We start from the raw sequence: 24,026 nt of genomic DNA on the forward strand, positions 1-24,026 counted from the left end.
ATGTGACCTAGTGACATTAGTTGCAGAACCTTATGTGGAAAGGGCTGTGTGTAAAAATGCTCAGAGACATTATGACCAGGAGGGAGGACAGAGTGCATGTGTGCGCAGGGCTGTGCCTGAACTGGGGGTGTCTGTGCTGAGAGGTGAATCTGCGAGAGAAGAGACTGACTGGGGAGAACGACAGACAGACGGTGTGTGTCTTCCTGTACTTAAACCAGCAGTATCGGCAGAATTACCGTTAGCTGTTGGGGGAGAAAGGCAGATAGACTGTGTGGGTCTGTCTGTGCCGGAACCAAGTTTAGCTGTACGGGAAGAGCTTGTCTGTGAGAGAAGGCAGATGAGGGGTGCGTGTCTGTCTGTGATTGAATCAGTGTATTCTATAGAAGGAGGTGAGATTGACGGGGGAGAGAATGACTGGGTGACTGGGCCGCTGGATGATGTGTGCCAGTCTCTGCCAGGGACAATTCTGTACCCTGTGAAAAGACACAATAGTTGGGATAAATGGCAGAAGGAAGATGTGTGCTTGTCTGCACCAGTGTCAAAAGGATACCAGATTCTGTGTGATTATGCAAAGTGGCAGGCTGACTGTGAGAGAGAGCAGGGGGGCAAACTAGCCCACTCTAGGACAGAAGCAGCAAAGCCACAGATTTCAGACTGTGTGGGGGAGGAGGGTACAGGATACTCTTTGAGGGACCCCCAGAATGAGTGTGAAAGATTGTGGGTGACAGAGACCCCAGTAACCTCAGCTGTGACCTATAAACAGACTGCACAGGCTAGGGGACAGAGACTGACACAGACTGCAGGCACAGGGGGGAGGAGTACAGAGAAGTGTATTTACACAGCCCCACCGTGCCATTCAGCAAATACACTGATAGATGTGCAGCATCAGTGTCCCCAGCAGTTAGAACCCACAGTGAGGAGAAGGGGGGCAGTTAGTCAACCCCCTACCAACCATAACAGAGTGCAGGAGTACAGGAATTCTACTCCAGTGGGAGGGCAAGAGCCTATGGTAGTTAAGCAGCAACTGACAGCACACAATATGCTTAGAGAGCACACCATAGGTAGCAAGACACTAGGTTTCACAGGCACCTCTGTAACAGGGGATGATGTGTTGTACAGGGATAAGATGCCAACCTTATTGGGGGAGGTACCTGCAAAACCCAGAGATGCCATATTCACACAAAAACAGTTGCAGGAGTTTACTGCCAGAGAGGGAGTGTGTGAGATGGTCCATAATGTTCTTGTACTCAGGCCCATGAGACAGAACAAACTAGAGGCTGCATGGGAGGGGCCCTGCAATATATTCAATCGGTTGGGTAGAGCAACTAGTGTGTCACTTTTAAAAGGAGGGCATCCTGCTGCCAAAACTGCTAGGTGCAATCTGTCTGGCAATGGTGTTCTCACCACAAGGGGAAGCTCCTTTTGATACGCATCGGGAGTGGCTCGTAGCCACCCCCTTTTGCGTCTCTTATTGGGGGAGGTGTCACAAATATCTCAGGATTCAGCTCCTAAGGAGTTAACTTTGTGCAGCTTGCACTCAAAACAGTTATTTGTTTTCAAGAAGAATTGTGTTTGTATTTTCTTTGAAGTGCCAGAACCCTCTAACTAGCCACCAAATGCTAGTGTGTATGCATTGAGTCATAAAATCACTGAAGCTCTTAGTCACAGAGATACACAGGATAAAGTTTATGGCTTAAGCTGTCAATAGAATGCATGATGCAAAACAGGCCCTTCATTACAAAAACTGACCAGGTCACTGACAGGACATTGGTATACTATGTACATATGTGGGTTAAAAGTGTTATAACTTTAACGGCAGGTAAATATGACAACCTATGGCATATTTGATATCAAACTGGTTCTCCCAATAAAACTAAGAGGTTCTAAATATGTAAATATAGAAATTTCTTACCTAGCAGGAATGATAATGGATTGTATAAATTCAGGCAAGAAATTTAGTCTATTGAAGTTTGTAAAGACAGTGGGGTTTCTTAGCCCGCCCAGGAGGGTGTGGTTAAGCAACATGATCTCTGAGAAGTAGGTTTAAGATTCTTATTTTTTAACAATAAGATTGTCATTCTTACAAGGGGAGCTGCTGTACAGAAGTAAGGAGCCATCATTTTCATGCCAGCCCCTGGCGCAGATCTTGAAGACTAGGAAAGTATTCAATTCTGTTTTTCTCCTTTTTATTTTAAAATACTGTTTGCGTGTGTAATTTTATTTGTAACAACTTTTTATTAATAATGCATGGTGCATAATATTTTTGGCATAATAAATAATTCCTTTATTAAGTTTGGCCTTTGTCTAATAATTGAACCACGTTACTGAAAGACTGGAATATTAGAACTGTATAATTTTAGGTTATTTTCTGCTAAATTGTATTTCTAGAGTTAATGTGTAAAGTCTGGGGTTTTCCTTAAGATTTTCCCTTTAATACATTTTAAGTGGTGGCAGCATTTGAGCTATAGGATTTATAGTTTATTGTGGGTGGCATTACAAGGGAGTGTTGGGCATTTCTCTTACGTCTAGTACAGATTAAGGGAATGCGAATTAACTCTTGCACCCACTAAACTGAATCACAAGCTTGCCTGGTGTGGCTAGATTGTGACCTATAGGTGACAGAAAAGGGGGCTGAAAACCCTTTCTGTGCCAAATAAGTGACTGGCGCAGGGTTGGATAACCTTGGTTCGTCACAGTAGTACTTTTAGCAAGGGTAGAAATAGCCCCATCAACTTTAGGGATTTTGTCCCAAAATTCTAATCTGTCAGATGGCACAGGATATAATCGCTTAAAACGTTTAGGAGTAGTAAATGAATTACCCAATTTATCCCATTCTTTGGAAATTACTGCAGAAATAGCATTAGGAACAGGAAAAACTTCTGGAATAACCACAGGAGCTTTAAATACCTTATCCAAACGTTTAGAATTAGTATCAAGAGGACCAGAATCCTCTATTTCTAAAGCAATTAGTACTTCTTTAAGTAAAGAACGAATAAATTCCATTTTAAAAAAATATGAAGATTTATCAGCATCAACCTCTGAGACAGAATCCTCTGAACCAGAAGAGTCATCAGAATCAGAATGATGATGTTCATTTAAAAATTCATCTGTAGGGAGAGAAGTTTTAAAAGATTTTTTACGTTTACTAGAAGGAGAAATAACAGACATAGCCTTCTTTATGGATTCAGAAACAAAATCTCTTATATTATCAGGAACATTCTGCACCTTAGATGTTGAAGGAACTGCAACAGGCAATGGTACTTTACTAAAGGAAATATTATCTGCTTTAACAAGTTTGTCATGACAATCAATACAAACAACAGCTGGAGGAATAGCTACCAAAAGTTTACAGCAGATACACTTAGCTTTGGTAGATCCAGCACTAGACAGCGATTTTCCTGTAGTATCTTCTGACTCAGATGCAACGTGAGACATCTTGCAATATGTAAGAGAAAAAAAAACATATATAAAGCAAAATTGATCAAATTCCTTAAATGACAGTTTCAGGAATGGGAAAAAATGCCAAAGAACAAGCTTCTAGCAACCAGAAGCAATGAAAAATGAGACTTAAATAATGTGGAGACAAAAGCGACGCCCATATTTTTCGCGCCAATAAGACGCCCACATTATTTGGCGCCTAAATGCTTTTTGGCGCCAAAATGACGCCACATCCGGAACGCCGACATTTTTGGCGCAAAATAACGTCAAAAAATGACGCGACTTCCGGCGACATGTATGACGCCGGAAACGGAAACAAATTTTTTTGCGCCAAAAAAGTCAGCGCCAAGAATGACGCAATAAAATGAAGCATTTTCAGCCCCCGCAAGCCTAACAGCCCACAGGGAAGAGTCAAATTTTAGAAGGTAAGAAAAAATGATTAAATCAAATGCATTATCCCAAATATGAAACTGACTGTCTGAAAATAAGGAAAGTTGAACATTCTGAGTCAAGGCAAATAAATGTTTGAATACATATATTTAGAACTTTATAAACAAAAGTGCCCAACCATAGCTTAGAGTGTCACAGAAAATAAGATTTACTTACCCCAGGACACTCATCTACATGTTTGTAGAAAGCCAAACCAGTACTGAAACGAGAATCAGCAGAGGTAATGGTATATATAAGAGTATATCGTCGATCTGAAAAGGGAGGTAAGAGATGAATCTCTACGACCGATAACAGAGAACCTATGAAATAGACCCCGTAGAAGGAGATCACTGCATTCAAATAGGCAATACTCTCCTCACATCCCTCTGACATTCACTGCACGCTGAGAGGAAAACCGAGCTCCAACTTGCTGCGGAGCGCATATCAACGTAGAATCTAGCACAAACTTACTTCACCACCTCCATCGGAGGCAAAGTTTGTAAAACTGAATTGTGGGTGTGGTGAGGGGTGTATTTATAGGCATTTTGAGGTTTGGGAAACTTTGCCCCTCCTGGTAGGAATGTATATCCCATACGTCACTAGCTCATGGACTCTTGCTAATTACATGAAAGAAAAAGAGACTAAAGCCAGCATACTGTTGAAAGCTTGACCCCAAGCCCTGCTGATACCACTATGCTAAATAAGCATCTATTAAAACATATAGCCCCTCAGTCCTTAATAAAAGGCACCAGCTGCAGGGAACGTTTAGTGAAAAACCTCAATCCCATATCTCGGGTATTGTCGGCATATAACACCCTTACTTCATGTAAAGATGACAGTAACTCCCAATGTGCTTGAGCCTTCTAAGCCTAAGGAGGAAATAAGCACTTATCTTGTAGCTGCAGCTATGAGATAGGCATATATTCCCAGGTCTGTCAGCCTCATCTGACCGCTGACAGGGAAATGGAGGAAGAGAAAAAAACAGAAAGTAACCAACCCTGGTTTTCCATAAAGGGTTAGCATTGTTGTTAGAAGACGGCAAGGTAGTCTTTGCTTAATCTTCTAACTGCTAAAAGCAACCATTACTCTTACTAAAGAGATTGACATGGACGCAGCATAAACCCAATTCCTGCTTGCAGAGAAAAGTACCCATAAAAGGATTATATCTTCAGACATCAACTTCGCACATCCTCCATTGACAGAGGCAAAGAGAATGACTGGGGATTATGGGTAAGGAAAGTTAAACTTAACAATTTTGCTGGGGTGCTCTTTGCCTCCTCCTGCTGGCCAGGAGTTGAATATCACACTAGTAATTGGAATGACATTCTGGACTCTCCATTCCATAGGAAAGAAATAGGGTTTCCTGTTATTTAAGGAAAAGAGAACTTGTGTAGAAGGCTATGGTGAAGTTAAGCCTGATAAACATGGTCAACAACTCAAGCACTAGAAATTCAGAAATAGGAACATGTCTTGGGTGTACTACAGGTTTATATAGATCGCATGCTAATCTCAGAGTATTTGTGATAGTAGATAAGGATTTCCTTTTTTTTTTTTTTTTAACCTTTTCTCGAGGTTAGGATGTTCCTAGCCGTTTGGCTGTACTGAAGCAAACGGCGCTTCCTGAATAAAATCAGGTCATGGTGGGCATGCCTAGCGTTATAGGCTCGCCCCCCTGACCCAATCCCATCATTGAAATTTCGCAATTGCATGCAAGATCCCGTGATTTCAATTTTGTTTACATTGTGGTAGACAAATTAAACCCGGCATGAAAGGGTTAAAGGGCCATATTGCTGCAACTGGACGCTGGAGCAGTGGAAACGTGTTGGTTTGAGTAAACCTGGTTATGAAATGTAATGTCCAAAAAGCTTATATAGGTGAGATGGTCAGATGTCCACATACTTTTGGCCCTGTAGTGTATAGTATATATTAATAGAGAGGAATGGTTTCTAGTTAAAGTTGGGTTTCTTTCAGATTAATATAAGTTGGAACTATTAAGTGTGGATTAAACCCCTTTTGAATGTAGAGAGACACATTTTAAAACTCTGAAGAACATTAGGTGCCTTTCAGTCTTACCAGGGTGTCTGTCATCAAAAGGGTCGGGGTCACCCTTACGGTACTCCTCTGTTTCCTTTTCAATCAGCTCAGACATCCTGAGGACAGAGGAAAAAAAAACAATGTTAATACTTGTGAATTTAAAAGGGACAGTGTACACCAGTTTTCATATAACTGCATGTAATAGACACTACTATAAAGAATAATACAGACATATACTGATCTAAAAACGTACTTTGAATCTCTCAGTTTAGCACTGTTGATGAGGTTAGGCTGGGGCATCCACTGAAGGGGGCTAGGAAAGCAGGAAGAGCAGTCCCCCCCCCTTCCACATATGAGAAGACAGATTACACAAACAGAAGTCTGTAGACATGGGCCTACATCTGTGCTGCTTTGAACAGTCCCAACCAAGCCCCGCAGTATCAATGTTATTAAAAAATAAGCAAAACTATACATTGTTACAAAAACACTCCCAGATGGGCTAAATAAATGGATCACATACAAAACATTTATGCAAAGAAAAATAGTGTACAATGTCCCTTTAACATATCAAGCCCTGGTCACTTTAAAACTATAATCCTCAACAAGGGTGCCAGGATTACAAAAGGGTGTCATAGGGAATCTTTGTTACAGGGTGTGATAAGAGATAAAATAAGAGATGAAATATTACCAGAACATTTGGGCATAGAGATACGTAATCATCTGCTTAAAAAGAGTGTCCTCTATATTCTCCCTTTTAATGTTTTCCCAATTATCCATTTACATTTATTTTCTCATTTGAAATAGCTGATGTTTCCTATTGTATCCCCCACCTATAATGAACATTTCTGAACTTAAGTTCTGGTTATAAACCCCCCCCCCCCCTAAAAAAAAAATGTAAACAAGAAGATTTAGATAAAATACTGCTTATAGTGGGGGGCTGTGTTAGAGAAATACTAGAAAGTAAACTTATGCTTACCTGATAAATTGATTTCTTCTATGATAAGACGAGACCACACATTCATCCTTTACTTGTGGGATATTATCCTCCTGCTAACAGGAAGTGGCAAAGAGCACCACAGCAGAGCTGTCTATATAGCTCCTCCCTTAGCTCCAACCCACAGTCATTCAACCCAAGGTACAGAAAGAAAAAGGAGAAACTACAAGGTGCAGAGGTGACTGGAGTTTAAATCAAAAAAATATAATCTGTCTTAAAATGACAGGGCGGGCCGTGGACTCGTCTTACCATAGAAGAAATCAATTTATCAGGTAAGCATAAATTTACTTTTCTTCTATAAAGGTAAGACGAGTCCATGGATTCATCCTTTACTTGTGGGATACAATACCAAAGCTACAGGACACGGATGAACGAGAGGGACAAGACAGATGGTTAAACAGAAGGCACCACTGCTTGAAGAACTTTTCTCCCAAAAATAGCCTAATAAGAAGCAAAGGTGTCAAATTTGTAAAATTTGGAAAAGGTATTAAGCGAAGACCAAGTCGCAGCCTTACAAATCTGTTCAACAGAAGCATCATGTTTAAAAGCCCATGTGGAAGCCACCGCTCTAGTAGAGTGAGCTGTAATTCTTTCAGGAGGCTGCTGTCCAGCAGTCTCGTATGCCAAACGGATGATGCTTTTTAGCCAAAAGGCAAGAGAGGTAGCCGTAGCTTTTTGACCTCTACGTTTTCCAGAATAGGCAACAAACAACTAAGATGTTTGACGGAAATCTTTGGCCGCTTGCAAGTAAAATTTTAAAGCACGAACCACGTCCAAGTTGTGCAATAGACGCTAATAATTAGAGGAAGGATTAGGACACAGAGAAGGAACAACAATTTCCTGATTAATATTCTTATTAGTAACAACCTTAGGAAGGAATCCAGGTTTGGTACGCAAAACCACCTTATCAGCATGGAAAACAAGATAAGGCGAGTTGCATTGCAATGCAGATAGTTCAGAAACTCTTTGAGCCGAAGAGATAGCAACTAAAAACAGAACTTTCCAAGATAGAAGCTTAATATCTATGGAATGCATAGGTTCAAACGGAACCCCTTGAAGAACTTTAAGAACTAAATTCAAACTCCATGGTGGAGCAACAAGTTTAAACACAGGCTTGATTCTAACTAAAGCCTGACAGAACGACTGAACGTCTGGAACATCTGCAAGACGTTTGTGCAGTAGAATTGATAAAGCAGATATCTGTCCCTTTAAGGAACTAGCTGATAGCCCCTTCTCCAATCCTTCTTGGAGAAAGGACAAAATCCTAGGAATCCTGATCTTACTCCATGAGTAGCCTTTGGATTTGCACCAATAAAGATATTTACGCCATATCTTATGATAAATTTTCCTCGTGACAGGCTTACGAGCCTGAATCAAGGTATCTATGAGCGTATCAATGAGCGTATCAATGAGCGTATCAATGAGCGTATCAATGAGCGTATCAATGAGCGTATCAATCTCCAAGCAGTCAGTCGCAGAGAAACTAGATTTGGATGCTGGAATGGACCTTGAATCAGAAGGTCCTGTCTCAGTGGCAGAGTCCATGGTGGAAGAGATGACATGTCCACCAGGTCTGCATACCAAGTCCTGCGTGGCCACGCAGGTGCTATCAAAATCACCGAAGCTCTCTGGCAATCAAACGAGGAAGGAGAGGAGAGGAAATGGTGGAAACACATAAGCCAGGTTGAACGACCAGGGTACTGCCAGAGCATCTATCAGTACTGCCTGAGGATCCCTTGACCTGGACCCGTAACGAGGAAGTTTGGCATTCTGACGAGACGCCATCAGATCCAATTCTGATGTGCCCCATTGCTGAATCAATTGTGCAAACACCTCCGGATGGAGTTCCCACTCCCCCGGATGAAAAGTCTGGCGACTTAGGAAATCCGCTTCCCAGTTCTGGGATATAGATTGCTGATAGATGGCAAGAGTGAGTCTCTGCCCATCGAATTATTTTGGTAACCTCTATCATCGTTAAAGAACTCTTTGTTCCTCCCTGATGATTGATATATGCTACAGTCGTGATATTGTCCGACTGGAATCTTATGAATCTGGCAGACGCCAGCTGAGGACACGCCTGAAGCGCATTGAATATCGCTCTCAGTTCTAGAATATTTATTGGGAGGAGAGTCTCCTCCTGAGTCCACAAACCCTGTGCTTTCAGGGAATTCCAGACTGCACCCCAGCCCAATAGGCTGGCGTCCGTCGTCACTATGACCCACGCTGGCCTGCGGAAACACATTCCCTTGGACAGATGATCCTGTGACAACCACCAAAGAAGAGTCTCTCTGGTCTCTTGGTCCAGATTTATCTGAGGAGATAAATCTGCATAATTCCCATTACACTGTTTGAGCATGCAAAGTTGCAGTGGTCTGAGATGCAAGCGAGCAAACGGAACTATGTCCATTGCCGCTACCATTAAGCCACTGACGGCCGAGGAATGGAATGAAGAGCTCGGCAGATGGATACAATTTTTGATTTCCTGACCTCCGTCAGAAAATTTTTCATGTCCACCGAATCTATCAGAGTTCCCAGGAATGGAACTCTTGTGAGAGGGATAAGTGAACTCTTTTTTTACGTTCACCTTCCAACCGTGAGATCTTAGAAAAGCCAACACGATGTCCGTGTGAGACTTGGCTAGTTGGTAAGTTGACGCCTGGATTAAGATATCGTCCAGATAAGGCGCCACAGCTATGCCCCGCGGCCTTAGAACTGTCAGAAGGGACCCTAGCACCTTTGTGAAAATTCTGGGAGCCTTGGCCAACCCGAAGGGAAGAGCCACAAACTGGTCCAGAAAGGCGAACCTGAGGAACTGGTGATGATCTTTGTGGATAGGAATGTGTAGATACGCATCCTTTAAGTCCACGGTGGTCATATATTGACCCTCCTGGATCATCGGCAAAATAGTCCGAATAGTCTCCATCTTGAGATCCAAAATTGGTCTGAAAGTTCCCTCTTTTTCGGGAACCACAAACAGATTGGAGTAGAACCCTTGCCCCTGTTCTGTTTCCGGGAACTGGGCAGATCACTCCCATGGCATACAGGTCTTCTACACAGCGTAAGAACGCCTCTCTTTTTGTCTGGTTTACAGACAATTGAGAAAGATGCAATCTCCCCCTTGGGGGAGAATCTTTGAAATCTAGAAGATACCTCTGGGTTACTATTTCTAAAGCCCAGGAGCCCTGAACGTCTCTTGCCCAAGCCTGAGCAAAGAGAGAAAGTCTGCCCCCTACTAGATCCGGTCCTGGATCGGGGCTACTCCTTCATGCTGTCTTGGTGGCAGCAGCGGGCTTCTTGGCCTGTTTACCCTTGTTCCAAGTCTGGTTAGGTCTCCAGACTGACTTGGATTGAGTAAAATTCCCCTCTTGCTTTGTGGCAGGGGAAGAGGAAGAGGGACCAACTTTGAAGTTTCGAAAGGAACAAAAATTATTTTGTTTGGTCCTCATCTTATTCGTCTTATCCTGAGGAAAGGCATGGCCTTTCCCTCCAGTGATGTCTGAAATGATCTCTTTCAGTTCCGGCCCGAATAGGGTCTTACCCTTGAAAGGGATGGCTAAAAACAGAATTTATGTTTACCTGATAAATTTCTTTCTCCAACGGTGTGTCCGGTCCACGGCGTCATCCTTACTTGTGGGATATTCTCTTCCCCAACAGGAAATGGCAAAGAGCCCAGCAAAGCTGGTCACATGATCCCTCCTAGGCTCCGCCTACCCCAGTCATTCGACCGACGTTAAGGAGGAATATTTGCATAGGAGAAACCATATGGTACCGTGGTGACTGTAGTTAAAGAAAATAAATTATCAGACCTGATTAAAAAACCAGGGCGGGCCGTGGACCGGACACACCGTTGGAGAAAGAAATTTATCAGGTAAACATAAATTCTGTTTTCTCCAACATAGGTGTGTCCGGTCCACGGCGTCATCCTTACTTGTGGGAACCAATACCAAAGCTTTAGGACACGGATGAAGGGAGGGAGCAAATCAGGTCACCTAAATGGAAGGCACCACGGCTTGCAAAACCTTTCTCCCAAAAATAGCCTCAGAAGAAGCAAAAGTATCAAACTTGTAAAATTTGGTAAAAGTGTGCAGTGAAGACCAAGTCGCTGCCCTACATATCTGATCAACAGAAGCCTCGTTCTTGAAGGCCCATGTGGAAGCCACAGCCCTAGTGGAATGAGCTGTGATTCTTTCGGGAGGCTGCCGTCCGGCAGTCTCGTAAGCCAATCTGATGATGCTTTTAATCCAAAAAGAGAGAGAGGTAGAAGTTGCTTTTTGACCTCTCCTTTTACCTGAATAAACAACAAACAAGGAAGATGTTTGTCTAAAATCCTTTGTAGCATCTAAATAGAATTTTAGAGCGCGAACAACATCCAAATTGTGCAACAAACGTTCCTTCTTTGAAACTGGTTTTGGACACAGAGAAGGTACGATAATCTCCTGGTTAATGGTTTTGTTAGAAACAACTTTTGGAAGAAAACCAGGTTTAGTACGTAAAACCACCTTATCTGCATGGAACACCAGATAAGGAGGAGAACACTGCAGAGCAGATAATTCTGAGACTCTTCTAGCAGAAGAAATCGCAACTAAAAACAAAACTTTCCAAGATAATAACTTAATATCAACGGAATGTAAGGGTTCAAACGGAACCCCCTGAAGAACTGAAAGAACTAAATTGAGACTCCAAGGAGGAGTCAAAGGTTTGTAAACAGGCTTGATTCTAACCAGAGCCTGAACAAAGGCTTGAACATCTGGCACAGCTGCCAGCTTTTTGTGAAGTAATACCGACAAGGCAGAAATCTGTCCCTTCAGGGAACTAGCAGATAATCCTTTTTCCAATCCTTCTTGAAGGAAGGATAGAATCCTAGGAATCTTAACCTTGTCCCAAGGGAATCCTTTAGATTCACACCAACAGATATATTTTTTCCAAATTTTGTGGTAAATCTTTCTAGTTACAGGCTTTCTGGCCTGAACAAGAGTATCGATAACAGAATCTGAGAATCCTCGCTTCGATAAAATCAAGCGTTCAATCTCCAAGCAGTCAGCTGGAGTGAAACCAGATTCGGATGTTCGAACGGACCCTGAACAAGAAGGTCTCGTCTCAAAGGTAGCTTCCAAGGTGGAGCCGATGACATATTCACCAGATCTGCATACCAAGTCCTGCGTGGCCACGCAGGAGCTATCAAGATCACCGACGCCCTCTCCTGATTGATCCTGGCTACCAGCCTGGGGATGAGAGGAAATGGCGGGAACACATAAGCTAGTTTGAAGGTCCAAGGTGCTACTAGTGCATCCACTAGAGCCGCCTTGGGATCCCTGGATCTGGCCCCGTAGCAAGGAACTTTGAAGTTCTGACGAGAGGCCATCAGATCCATGTCTGGAATGCCCCACAGGTGAGTGACTTGGGCAAAGATTTCCGGATGGAGTTCCCACTCCCCCGGATGCAATGTCTGACGACTCAGAAAATCCGCTTCCCAATTTTTGTGGATAGCAGACAGGTGGCAGGAGTGAGACTCCGCCCATAGAATGATTTTGGTCACTTCTTCCATCGCTAGGGAACTCCTTGTTCCCCCCTGATGGTTGATGTACGCAACAGTTGTCATGTTGTCTGATTGAAACCGTATGAACTTGGTCCTCGCTAGCCGAGGCCAGGCCTTGAGAGCATTGAATATCGCTCTCAGTTCCAGAATATTTATCGGTAGAAGAGATTCTTCCCGAGACCAAAGACCCTGAGCTTTCAGGGATCCCCAGACCGCGCCCCAGCCCATCAGACTGGCGTCGGTCGTGACAATGACCCACTCTGGTCTGCGGAACGTCATCCCTTGAGACAGATTGTCCAGGGACAGCCACCAACGGAGTGAGTCTCTGGTCCTCTGATTTACTTGTATCTTCGGAGACAAGTCTGTATAGTCCCCATTCCACTGACTGAGCATGCACAGTTGTAATGGTCTTAGATGAATGCGCGCAAAAGGAACTATGTCCATCGCCGCTACCATCAACCCGATCACTTCCATGCACTGAGCTATGGAAGGAAGAGGAACGGAATGACGTATCCGACAAGAGTCTAGAAGTTTTGTTTTTCTGGCCTCTGTTAGAAAGATCCTCATTTCTAAAGAGTCTATAATTGTTCCCAAGAAGGGAACCCTTGTTGACGGGGATAGAGAACTCTTTTCCACGTTCACTTTCCAGCCGTGAGATCTGAGAAAGGCCAGGACAATGTCCGTGTGAGCCTTTGCTTGAGGAAGGGACGACGCTTGAATCAGAATGTCGTCCAGGTAAGGTACTACTGCAATGCCCCTTGGTCTTAGCACCGCTAGAAGGGAGCCTAGTACCTTTGTGAAAATCCTTGGAGCAGTGGCTAATCCGAAAGGAAGCGCCACGAACTGGTAATGTTTGTCCAGGAATGCAAACCTTAGGAACCGATGATGTTCCTTGTGGATAGGAATATGTAGATACGCATCCTTTAAATCCACCGTGGTCATGAATTGACCCTCCTGGATGGAAGGAAGAATAGTTCGAATGGTTTCCATCTTGAAAGATGGAACCTTGAGAAACTTGTTTAAGATCTTGAGATCTAAGATTGGTCTGAACGTTCCCTCTTTTTTGGGAACTATGAACAGATTGGAGTAGAACCCCATCCCTTGTTCTCTTAGTGGAACAGGATGAATCACTCCCATTTTTAACAGGTCTTCTACACAATGTAAGAACGCCTGTCTTTTTATGTGGTCTGAAGACAACTGAGACCTGTGGAACCTCCCCCTTGGGGGAAGTCCCTTGAATTCCAGAAGATAACCCTGGGAGACTATTTCTAGCGCCCAGGGATCCAGAACATCTCTTGCCCAAGCCTGAGCGAAGAGAGAGAGTCTGCCCCCCACCAGATCCGGTCCCGGATCGGGGGCCAATATTTCATGCTGTCTTGGTAGCAGTGGCAGGTTTCTTGGCCTGCTTTCCCTTGTTCCAGCCTTGCATTGGTCTCCAAGCTGGCTTGGCTTGAGAAGTATTACCCTCTTGCTTAGAGGACGTAGCACTTTGGGCTGGTCCGTTTTTACGAAAGGGACGAAAATTGGGTCTATTTTTCGCCTTGAAAGGCCGATCCTGAGGAAGGGCGTGGCCCTTACCCCCAGTGATATCCGAGATAATCTCTTTCAAGTCAGGGCCAAACAGCGTTTTCCCCTTGAAAGGAATGTTTAGTAGCTTGTTCTTGGAAGACGCGTCAGCCGACCAAGATTTCAACCAAAGCGCTCTGCGCGCCACAATAGCAAACCCAGAATTCTTAGCCGCTAACCTAGCCAATTGCAAAGTGGCGTCTAGGGTGAAAGAATTAGCCAATTTGAGAGCATTGATTCTGTCCATAATCTCCTCATAAGGAGGAGAATCACTATCGAGCGCCTTTATCAGTTCATCAAACCAGAAACATGCGGCTGTAGTGACAGGGACAATGCATGAAATTGGTTGTAGAAGGTAACCCTGCTGAACAAACATCTTTTTAAGCAAACCTTCTAATTTTTTATCCATAGGATCTTTGAAAGCGCAACTATCCTCTATGGGTATAGTGGTGCGTTTGTTTAAAGTAGAAACCGCTCCCTCGACCTTGGGGACTGTCTGCCATAAGTCCTTTCTGGGGTCGACCATAGGAAACAATTTTTTAAATATGGGGGGAGGGACGAAAGGAATACCGGGCCTTTCCCATTCTTTATTAACAATGTCCGCCACCCGCTTGGGTATAGGAAAAGCTTCTGGGAGCTCCGGCACCTCTAGGAACTTGTCCATTTTACATAGTTTCTCTGGGATGACCAACTTTTCACAATCATCCAGAGTGGATAATACCTCCTTAAGCAGAATGCGGAGATGTTCCAACTTAAATTTAAATGCAATTACATCAGGTTCAGCCTGTTGAGAAATGTTCCCTGAATCAGTAATTTCTCCCTCAGACAAAACCTCCCTGGCCCCCTCAGATTGGGTTAGGGGCCCTTCAGAGATATTAATATCAGCGTCGTCATGCTCTTCAGTAACTAAAACAGAGCAGCCACGCTTACGCTGACAAGGGTTCATTTTGGCTAAAATGTTTTTGACAGAATTATCCATTACAGCCGTTAATTGTTGCATAGTAAGCAGTATTGGCGCGCTAGATGTACTAGGGGCCGCCTGAGTGGGCAAGACTCGTGTAGACGAAGGAGGGAATGATGCAGTACCATGCTTACTCCCCTCACTTGAGGAATCATCTTGGGCATCATTGTCATTATCACATAAATCACATTTATTTAAATGAACAGGAATTCTGGCTTCCCCACATTCAGAACACAGTCTATCTGGTAGTTCAGACATGTTAAACAGGCATAAACTTGATAATAAAGTACAAAAAACGTTTTAAAATAAAACCGTTACTGTCACTTTAAATTTTAAACTGAACACACTTTATTACTGCAATTGCGAAAAAACATGAAGGAATTGTACAAAATTCACCAAATTTTCACCACAGTGTCTTAAAGCCTTAAAAGTATTGCACACCAAATTTGGAAGCTTTAACCCTTAAAATAACGGAACCGGAGCCGTTTTAACACTTTAACCCCTTTACAGTCCCTGGTATCTGCTTTGCTGAGACCCAACCAAGCCCAAAGGGGAATACGATACCAAATGACGCCTTCAGAAAGTCTTTTCTAAGTATCAGAGCTCCTCTCACATGCGACTGCATGCCATGCCTCTCAAAAACAAGTGCGCCACACCGGCGCGAAAATGAGGCTCTGCTTATGCTTTGGGAAAGCCCCAGAGAAATAAGGTGTCTAATACAGTGCCTGCCGATATTATAATATCAATAAAACCCAGATAAAATGATTCCTCAAAGCTAAATATGTTTTAAAACTGAATCGATTTAGCCCAGAAAAGTCTACAATCTTAATAAGCCCTTGTGAAGCCCTTATTTACCATCGTAATAAACATGGCTTACCGGATCCCATAGGGAAAAATGACAGCTTCCAGCATTACATCGTCTTGTTAGAATGTGTCATACCTCAAGCAGCAAGAGACTGCACACTGTTCCCCCAACTGAAGTTAATTGCTCTCAACAGTCCTGTGTGGAACAGCCATGGATTTTAGTTACGGTGCTAAAATCATTTTCCTCATACAAACAGAAATCTTCATCTCTTTTCTGTTTCTGAGTAAATAGTACATACCAGCACTATTTTAAAATAACAAACTCTTGATTGAATAATAAAAACTACAGTTAAACACTAAAAAACTCTAAGCCATCTCCGTGGAGATGTTGCCTGTACAACGGCAAAGAGAATGACTGGGGTAGGCGGAGCCTAGGAGGGATCATGTGACCAGCTTTGCTGGGCTCTTTGCCATTTCCTGTTGGGGAAGAGAATATCCCACAAGTAAGGATGACGCCGTGGACCGGACACACCTATGTTGGAGAAAGCTTAGCTTTTGACGACACATCAGCAGACCAGGACTTAAGCCATAACGCTCTGCGCACTAAAATGGCAAAACCTGAATTCTTTGCCGCTAATTTAGCCAATTGAAAAGCGGCATCTGTAATGAAAGAATTAGCTAGCTTGAGAGCCCTAATTCTATCCAGAATATCCTCTAATGGGGTCTCAACCTGAAGAGCCTCTTCCAGAGCCTCGAACCAAAAGGATGCTGCAGTAGTTACAGGAACAATGCACGCTATAGGTTGGAGAAGAAAACCTTGATGAACAAATATTTTCTTCAGGAGACCCTCCAATTTTTTATCCATAGGATATTTGAAAGCACAACTGTCCTCAATAGCTATAGTTGTACGCTTAGCCAGGGTAGAAATAGCTCCCTCCACCTTAGGGACCGTCTGCCACGAGTCCCGCACGGCGTCTGATATGGGAAACATTTTCTTAAAAGTAGGAGGGGGAGCGAACGGAATACCTGGTCTATCCCACTCCTTAGTAACAATTTCCAAAATCCTCTTAGGGCCCGGAAAAACAGTGTAGGCAGGAACCTCTAGGAATCTGTCCATTTTACACAATTTCTCTGGAACTACAATAGGGTCACAATCATCCAGAGTCGCTAAAACCTCCCTGAGCAATAAGCGGAGGTGTTCTAGCTTAAATTTAAAAGCAGTCATATCTGAATCTGTCTGAGGGAACATATTTCCTGAATCAGAAATCTCTCCCTCAGCCAGAAAATCCCTCACTTCCGATCATTGTAAGGGTACATCGGATATGGCTAATAAAGCGTCAGAGGGCTCAGCGTTTGTTCTCACACCAGACCTGCTGCGCTTCCCCTGCAACCCAGGCAGCTTAGATAAAACCTCTGTGAGGGTAGTATTCATAACTGCGGCCATATGTTGCAGGGTGAAAGAATTAGATGCACTAGAAGTACTTGGCGTCGCTTGTGCGGGCGTTAACGGTTGTGACACTTGGGGAGAATTAGATGGCATAACTGGATTCCCTTCTGACTGAGAATCATCCTGTGACATACTTTTAGTAGCTAAAATATGTTCTTTACAATTTATTGACCTTTCAGTGCATGAGGGACACATTCTAAGTGGAGGTTCCACAATGGCTTCTAAACATATTGAACATTGACTTTCCTCAATGTCAGACATGTTGAACAGGCTAGTAATGACTACAAACAAGCATGAAAACACTTTATTTAGTGAAAAAAATAATCTTAAAAAACGGTACTGCGCCTTTAAGAGAAAAAAAGCATACACATTCTGCAAAACAGCCTAAACATGCACCAAATTTTTCAAAATTTTGTATGCAGATACAATATAAGTAGTTAAGATTGCCCCACAAGGAAATTTTAACATTTAACCCCTTAATTTGCAAACTGGATTGAAAATAGGCCCAGATCCGGAAAAAACACCCTCAGCACCTTGCCACAGCCCTGCTGTGGCCCTACCTGCCCTCAGGGATCGAAAATGTGGGGTAAAAGCTTTGATTTGGCCCAGAACATACACCAGGGCCCTCAGGAGTTAGAGCTTGCTGCGAAAAGCTAACTGCACATCTGAGGCGCAAAAATAGGCCCCGCCCATCTCACTCGATGTCTCCACAGCCTCAAAGAACCGCACCAGAGCGGTTATAACTAGCCATGTGGGTTCTGAGACCCAAAAGTTAAGCCATGTGTGCCCTCAATAAAGTTGCCCAAAACGTTATTGCCCACAAAACGTTAAAGCACTCCCAAATCATAAAGAATTCAGTGTCAACCATATTTGTAATTGGCCCCATATGCAAGCTAAGTAATGCCCTTTTAGCTCTAGGATTACTGCTTACCCTTACCCTCCTGGGTATGTCAGTCTTTCTGAAATACAAAGTCTCTCCAGAAAAATATGACTGAACATACCTCACTGCTGCATAGCATGAAACCGTTCCTCACACTGAAGTTTCCTGTACCTCTGTGGGAACAGCAATGGACCTTAGTTACAAATGCTAAGATCATCATCCTCCAGGCAGCAGTCTTCATCCATCTGCTGCTTGAGAGTAAATAGTACACACCGGTACCATTTAAAATAAACTCTTGCTTGAAGAAATTAAAAACTAATATTTTATCACCTCTTTCACTTTACCCTTCCTAGTACTTAGAGTAGGCAAAGAGAATGACTGGGGGTGGAGCTAAGGGAGGAGCTATAGAGACAGCTCTGCTGTGGTGCTCTTTGCCACTTCCTGTTAGCAGGAGGATAATATCCCACAAGTAAAGGATGAATCTGTGGACTCGTCTTACCTTTATAGAAGAAATGTTAATTTTTTCCATTGTTCCCTCTATAATCTCGCCAGTGCAGAGAGCTTTAGAAGAAACATTAATTTTAGCTTTAAGGGACATGATACTCAAATGTTAAAGCACCTGAAAGTGACGCAGCATAGCTGTAAAAAGCTGACTAGAAAATATCACCTGAACATCTCTATGTAAAAAAGGAAGTTATTTACCTCAAAATTGTCCACTCCCCATTGTAAAGGGACTTTAAGCTGCCAATCAGTAAACTTGTCCCAGGACTTGCAAGTGAGTGTGCATCTGGCATGTGCAGGCATAGTCATGTTATTTCACTATTCAGTTTAAGGAAGTTTAGTTTGAAATCTCAAGAGATTTCAGTCAAAACTCATGAGATCACATCAAAGCATATCATGACCTCAGCACTGCTGATGGCCTGTTTTTATTTTTTTTCTTCAACTTGTAACTGGACAGCAGTTTAAGTATAACTGTTACCAGAGTACTTACTCTTGTAAATTGAAGAAATGTTGAGGTGAAATATTTTCCTTTTTTACATTAAGATGTTCAGGTGATATTATCTTGTCCGCTTTTTTGCAGTTAGGCTGCATCACTTTCAAGTGATTTAGCAAATGGGTATTATGTCCCTTTAACAACTCTAACTCACTATGCAGAGTTCTGGATGTGAAGGAGGAACCCTTACATTACAATATAAAGTCTAAAAAATTCCAAAGATTTTACAGTAACAAAGAGGACTTTGTGTAAATAATTTTAAAGATAATATAAATTAGGTATTCTCTCGTTTTAAGATCAGTCGATTGTATTGGGTTGTGGTTTTATTTTGCAAAATGAGCTATTTCATATACAAACAGACCTAAAGGAACAATTTTTCAAACATTTTAAACTCTGAGCTGGTACAACAAGTAGTTGGAAACAGATTAAGGAGAAACCAATCGTACAGTACACTGTCCCTTTAAAAATATGATATAATACAAACTCTGTAAATATAAATAGTAGAATATGGAAGAGAAAATAGATGCATTTCCCTTTAAAGGACTGTTCCATCTCACAGTCTCTCCCCAAAGCAGCCGTATAGTAGAAACTGATAGAGGCTCGTGCTAGTCTGTAAGGGGAATCCTCAATTCGATGGAATACCTCTAAGTAACACCCCAGATTTCCCCTAGGATGGAACTTCTCAGCAACACTAAGGGAAAACTCACAATAGTGTAGTCTGCCAAACTCGGAGAAGACACCAAATAGAAAACACTCACCGGGAATAAGTTCCAAAGATCAACAGATTTATTCAAAATACTTGGATTGGGGATGTTACAATGCCTTCTTCAAGAGCTTAAAGGGACACTGAATCCAAATTTTTTCTTTCCTGATTCAGATAGAGCATGCAATTTTAAGCAACTTTCTTTATTATTCCTATTAAAAAAAAATCATTGTTCTCTTGGTATCTTATTTGAAAAAGAAGGCACCTAAGCTATTTTTTTGTTCAGACCCTGGACAGCACTTGTTTATTGGTCGGTTAAATGAATCCACCAATCAGCAAGAACAACCCAGGTTGTTCACCAAAAATGGGCCCGCATCTAAACTTACATTCTTTCTTTTCAAATAAAGATACGAAGAGAATGAAGAAAATTTGATAATAGGAGTAAATTAGAAAGTTGCTTAAAATTGCATGCTCTATCTGAATCACAAAAGAAAAAAAATTGGATTCAGTGTCCCTTTAACCCCTTAATGACCACAGCACTTTTCCATTTTCTGTCCGTTTGGGACCAAGGCTATTTTTACATTTTTGCTGTGTTTGTGTTTAGCTGTAATTTTCCTCTTGCTCATTTACTGTACCCACACATTACATACCGTTTTTCTCGCCATTAAATGGACTTTCTAAAGATACAATTTTTATCATATCTTATAATTTACTATAAAAAAATTATAAAATATGATGAAAATAAAAACTTTTTCTAACTTTGACCCCCAAAATCTGTTACACATCTACAACCACCAAAAAACACCCATGCTAAATAGTTTCTAAATTTTGTCCAGAGTTTAGAAATACCCAATGTTTACATGTTCTTTGCTTTTTTTGCAAGTAATAGGGCCATAAATACAAGTAGCACTTTGCTATTTCCAAACCACTTTTTAAAAAAAAATTAGCGCTAGCTACATTGGAACACTGATATCTTTCAGGAATCCCTGAAAATCCCATGACATGTATATATTTTTTTTTAGAAGACATCCCAAAGTATTGATCTAGGCCAATTTTGGTATATTTTATGCCACCATTTCACCGCCAAATGCGATCAAATAAAAAAATTGTTCACTTTTTCACATTTTTTTTTTTTACAAACTAGGTTTCTCACCGAAATTATTTACAAACAGCTTGTGCAATTATGGCATAAATGGTTGTAAATTTTTCTCTGGGATCCCCTTTGTTCAGAAATAGCAGACATATATGGCTTTGGCTTTGCTTTTTGGTAATTAGAAGGCCGCTAAATGCCATTGTGCACTACACGTGTATTATGCCCAGCAGTGAAGGGGTTAATTAGGGAGCTTTTTGGGGTAATTTTAGCTTTAGTGTAGTAGACAACCCAAAGTATTGATCTAGGCCCATTTTGGTATATTTCATACCACCATTTCCCCGCCAAATGCGATAAAATAAAAAAAAAACGTTACATTTTTCCAAATTTTAGGTTTCTCACTGAAATCATTTACAAACAGCTTGTGTAATTATGGCACAAATGGTTGTAAATGCTTCTCTGGGATCCCCTTTGTTCAGAAATAGCAGACATATATGGCTTTGGCGTTGCTTTTTGGTATTTAGAAGGCCGCTAAATGCCGCTGCGCATCACACGTGTATTATGGCTAGCAGTGAAGGGGTTAATTAGGTAGCTTGTAGGGTTAATTTTAGCTTTAGTGTAGAGATCAGCCTCCCACCTGACACATCACCCCCCCCCCCCCCAATCCCTCCCAAACAGCTCTCTTACCTCCCCCACCCCACAATTGTCCCCGCCATCTTAAGTACTGGCAGAAAGTCTGCAAGTACTAAAATAAAAGGCATCCTTTTTTTCCATTTGCATATTTACATATGCTGCTGTGTAGGATGCTCCCCCCCCCCCCCAAACAGCTCTCTAACCTCCCCCTCTACCTTCTTGGCAGCCATCTTGGGTACTGCCAGCTGTCTGCCAGTACCCAGTTTACAATATATAGTATCTCTTTTTTTATTTTTTTCTGTAGTGTAGCTTCCCCCCAACACCAACCCCTTCCCAGATCTCAGATTACTTTTTGGGGCATACCCTCCCCCCCTTTCTCCCACCTATACTTGTTTTCTGTAGTGTAGCGGTTCCCACCCGTGCACGAGCTCGCGTCCCCGACTGTCCCGCCCCCCTCTCAGACTCAGAACCCATCGATGGCCGCCCACCCGCCTCCCACTGCAGCTTCCACCCACCAACGAATGCGGCCATCAATGTCCGGTGTAGAGAGGGCCACAGAGTGGCTCTCTCTGCACCGGAGGGGTAAAAATTGTTATTGCAGGATGCCTCGATATCGAGGCATCCTGCAATAACCGGAAAGCAGCTGGAAGTGATCAGGATCGCTTACAGCTGCTTTCCAAACAGAGGATGTACGCCATACGTCCTCAGGCGTTAACTGTATTTTTTCTGAGGACGTATGGCGTACGTCCTCGGTCATTAAGGGGTTAAAGAGACATGAAACCCAACATTTTTCTCTCATGATTCAGATAGAGAATACATTTTTAACCCACTTTCCAATTGACTTCTGTTATCAATTTTGTTTCATTCTGTTGCTATCATTTATTGAAGAAGCAGCAATGCGCTCTTCAGCCACCAATCAACAGCTAGCTCTAAAAGTAACATTGTTGAAACTCTTTGGGAAAATAAAAACGTTATTACTATACATTTTCACAAAGGAGCTGTAATTTCAATCCAAGTAATTTAAATAAATCTGCTGATCTTTGGAACTTATTCCCGGTGAGTGCTTTCCATTTGGGGTATACTCCAGCTTTGGCAGACTACACTATTGAGTTTTTCCTTAGTGTTGCCAAGAAGTTCCATCCTGTAGTAAATTTGTGGTGTTACCTAGAGTTAATCCATAAAATTGATGATTCCCATTACAGACCAGCGACTCTCTCATCAAATATCTCTAACAATATGACTGTGGATCATGTTATGTTAGTAATCTTAAAAGGACATTAAACACTATTGTGTAAAATTGTGCTTTGTCCCATGCACCCTAGGTTACCAAAAAGTGCAAAATGCAGTAACCTGTAAATACTGCGAATCATTATAGCTATGTAAGGCAATCTGCATCATGTTAAAAAAAACCTAGGTAACAGATGTTTTACTTTTTGACCTATATGAGTGTGAGAAAAAGCAAAAGGTCACTAACATTTACTCACTATAGGAAATTATTTAATGATTTCAGCTTCTTATTGTATATACAATTATCAAGATTATTTCTGAGAAAATATCATCAATAATATATGCAGATTTATAGCTTTCCTCTAAGCCAGTGTTCTAGGACTTCCCTAAGTGTGTGACATATAAGGGGGAGTTTTTTTATTATTCTATTAGTTGGATGTGTTGGCTGTCATAAGCAGGGACACTAAACCCAAACATTTTCTTTCACGATTTAAGTAGAGAATACAATTTTAAACAACATTCCAATATACTTCTATTATCTAATTTGCTTTATTATTTAGATATCCTTTGTTGAAGAAATAGCAATGCACATGGTGAGCCAATCACACAAGGCATCTATGTGCAGCAACCAATCAGCAGCTACTGAGCCTATCTAGATATGCTTTTCACCAAAGTATATCAAGAGAATGAAGCAAGTTATAAAATAGAAGTAAATTAGAAAATTGTTTAAAATTACATGCTCTTTCTAAATAATGAAAGAACAAATTTGGGTTTCATGTCCCTTTAATTAATGATATCGCAAACAAAGTCCTATATGACAGGGAAGAGAGAGGCGCCCAATAGTGTAAAAACGTAACAATTGCGGTGTAAATGAGGCAATACACAGACGTTGCTCATCCAGTGCAATAATGGGCAGACCGAGACTTCTGAGACGCTCGGCTGACTCAGAGGATCACAACCACAGTGCCGTTTCATCAGGCTGTACAAACATTAAATACCTTGCTCTATTTAAAAACCTTCCTAACCAATCATTGGACAGGAATCTCACCCCCCCCCCCCCCGATAGCGGAGTCACTAATCCTATTGGATCATATGACTGGCACCCTGGCCAATGCTATATCAGAATGCGGCGGTGTGTACGAGACTCCCTGTCAATAGAGAGTAATACAACATAGGATATAAACCAAATAGTATATGATTCCAAACATACTCAGTCAAATTGGGAGTCGACGATTCCAGTCGAAAAGTATAAAAAAAATACGAAAGTAAATAAACAATCAGCTTAAAAAT

General features: G+C 42.0%; 1 protein-coding gene across 1 annotated transcript in view; it reads right to left on the reverse strand.

Annotated features, from left to right (window-relative positions):
• Nucleotides 1-24,026, reverse strand: part of DCAF1 (DDB1 and CUL4 associated factor 1) — a 638,093-nt gene that overhangs the window by 468,128 nt on the left and 145,939 nt on the right. The window contains exon 3 of the mRNA XM_053721062.1: nt 5,941-6,017. Coding sequence (XP_053577037.1) covers nt 5,941-6,017 — 77 coding nt within the window. The remainder of the gene's footprint in view (nt 1-5,940; nt 6,018-24,026) is intronic.

The sequence above is a fragment of the Bombina bombina genome, chromosome 7 (assembly GCF_027579735.1).
Source record: "Bombina bombina isolate aBomBom1 chromosome 7, aBomBom1.pri, whole genome shotgun sequence".
Taxonomy (NCBI): domain Eukaryota; kingdom Metazoa; phylum Chordata; class Amphibia; order Anura; family Bombinatoridae; genus Bombina; species Bombina bombina.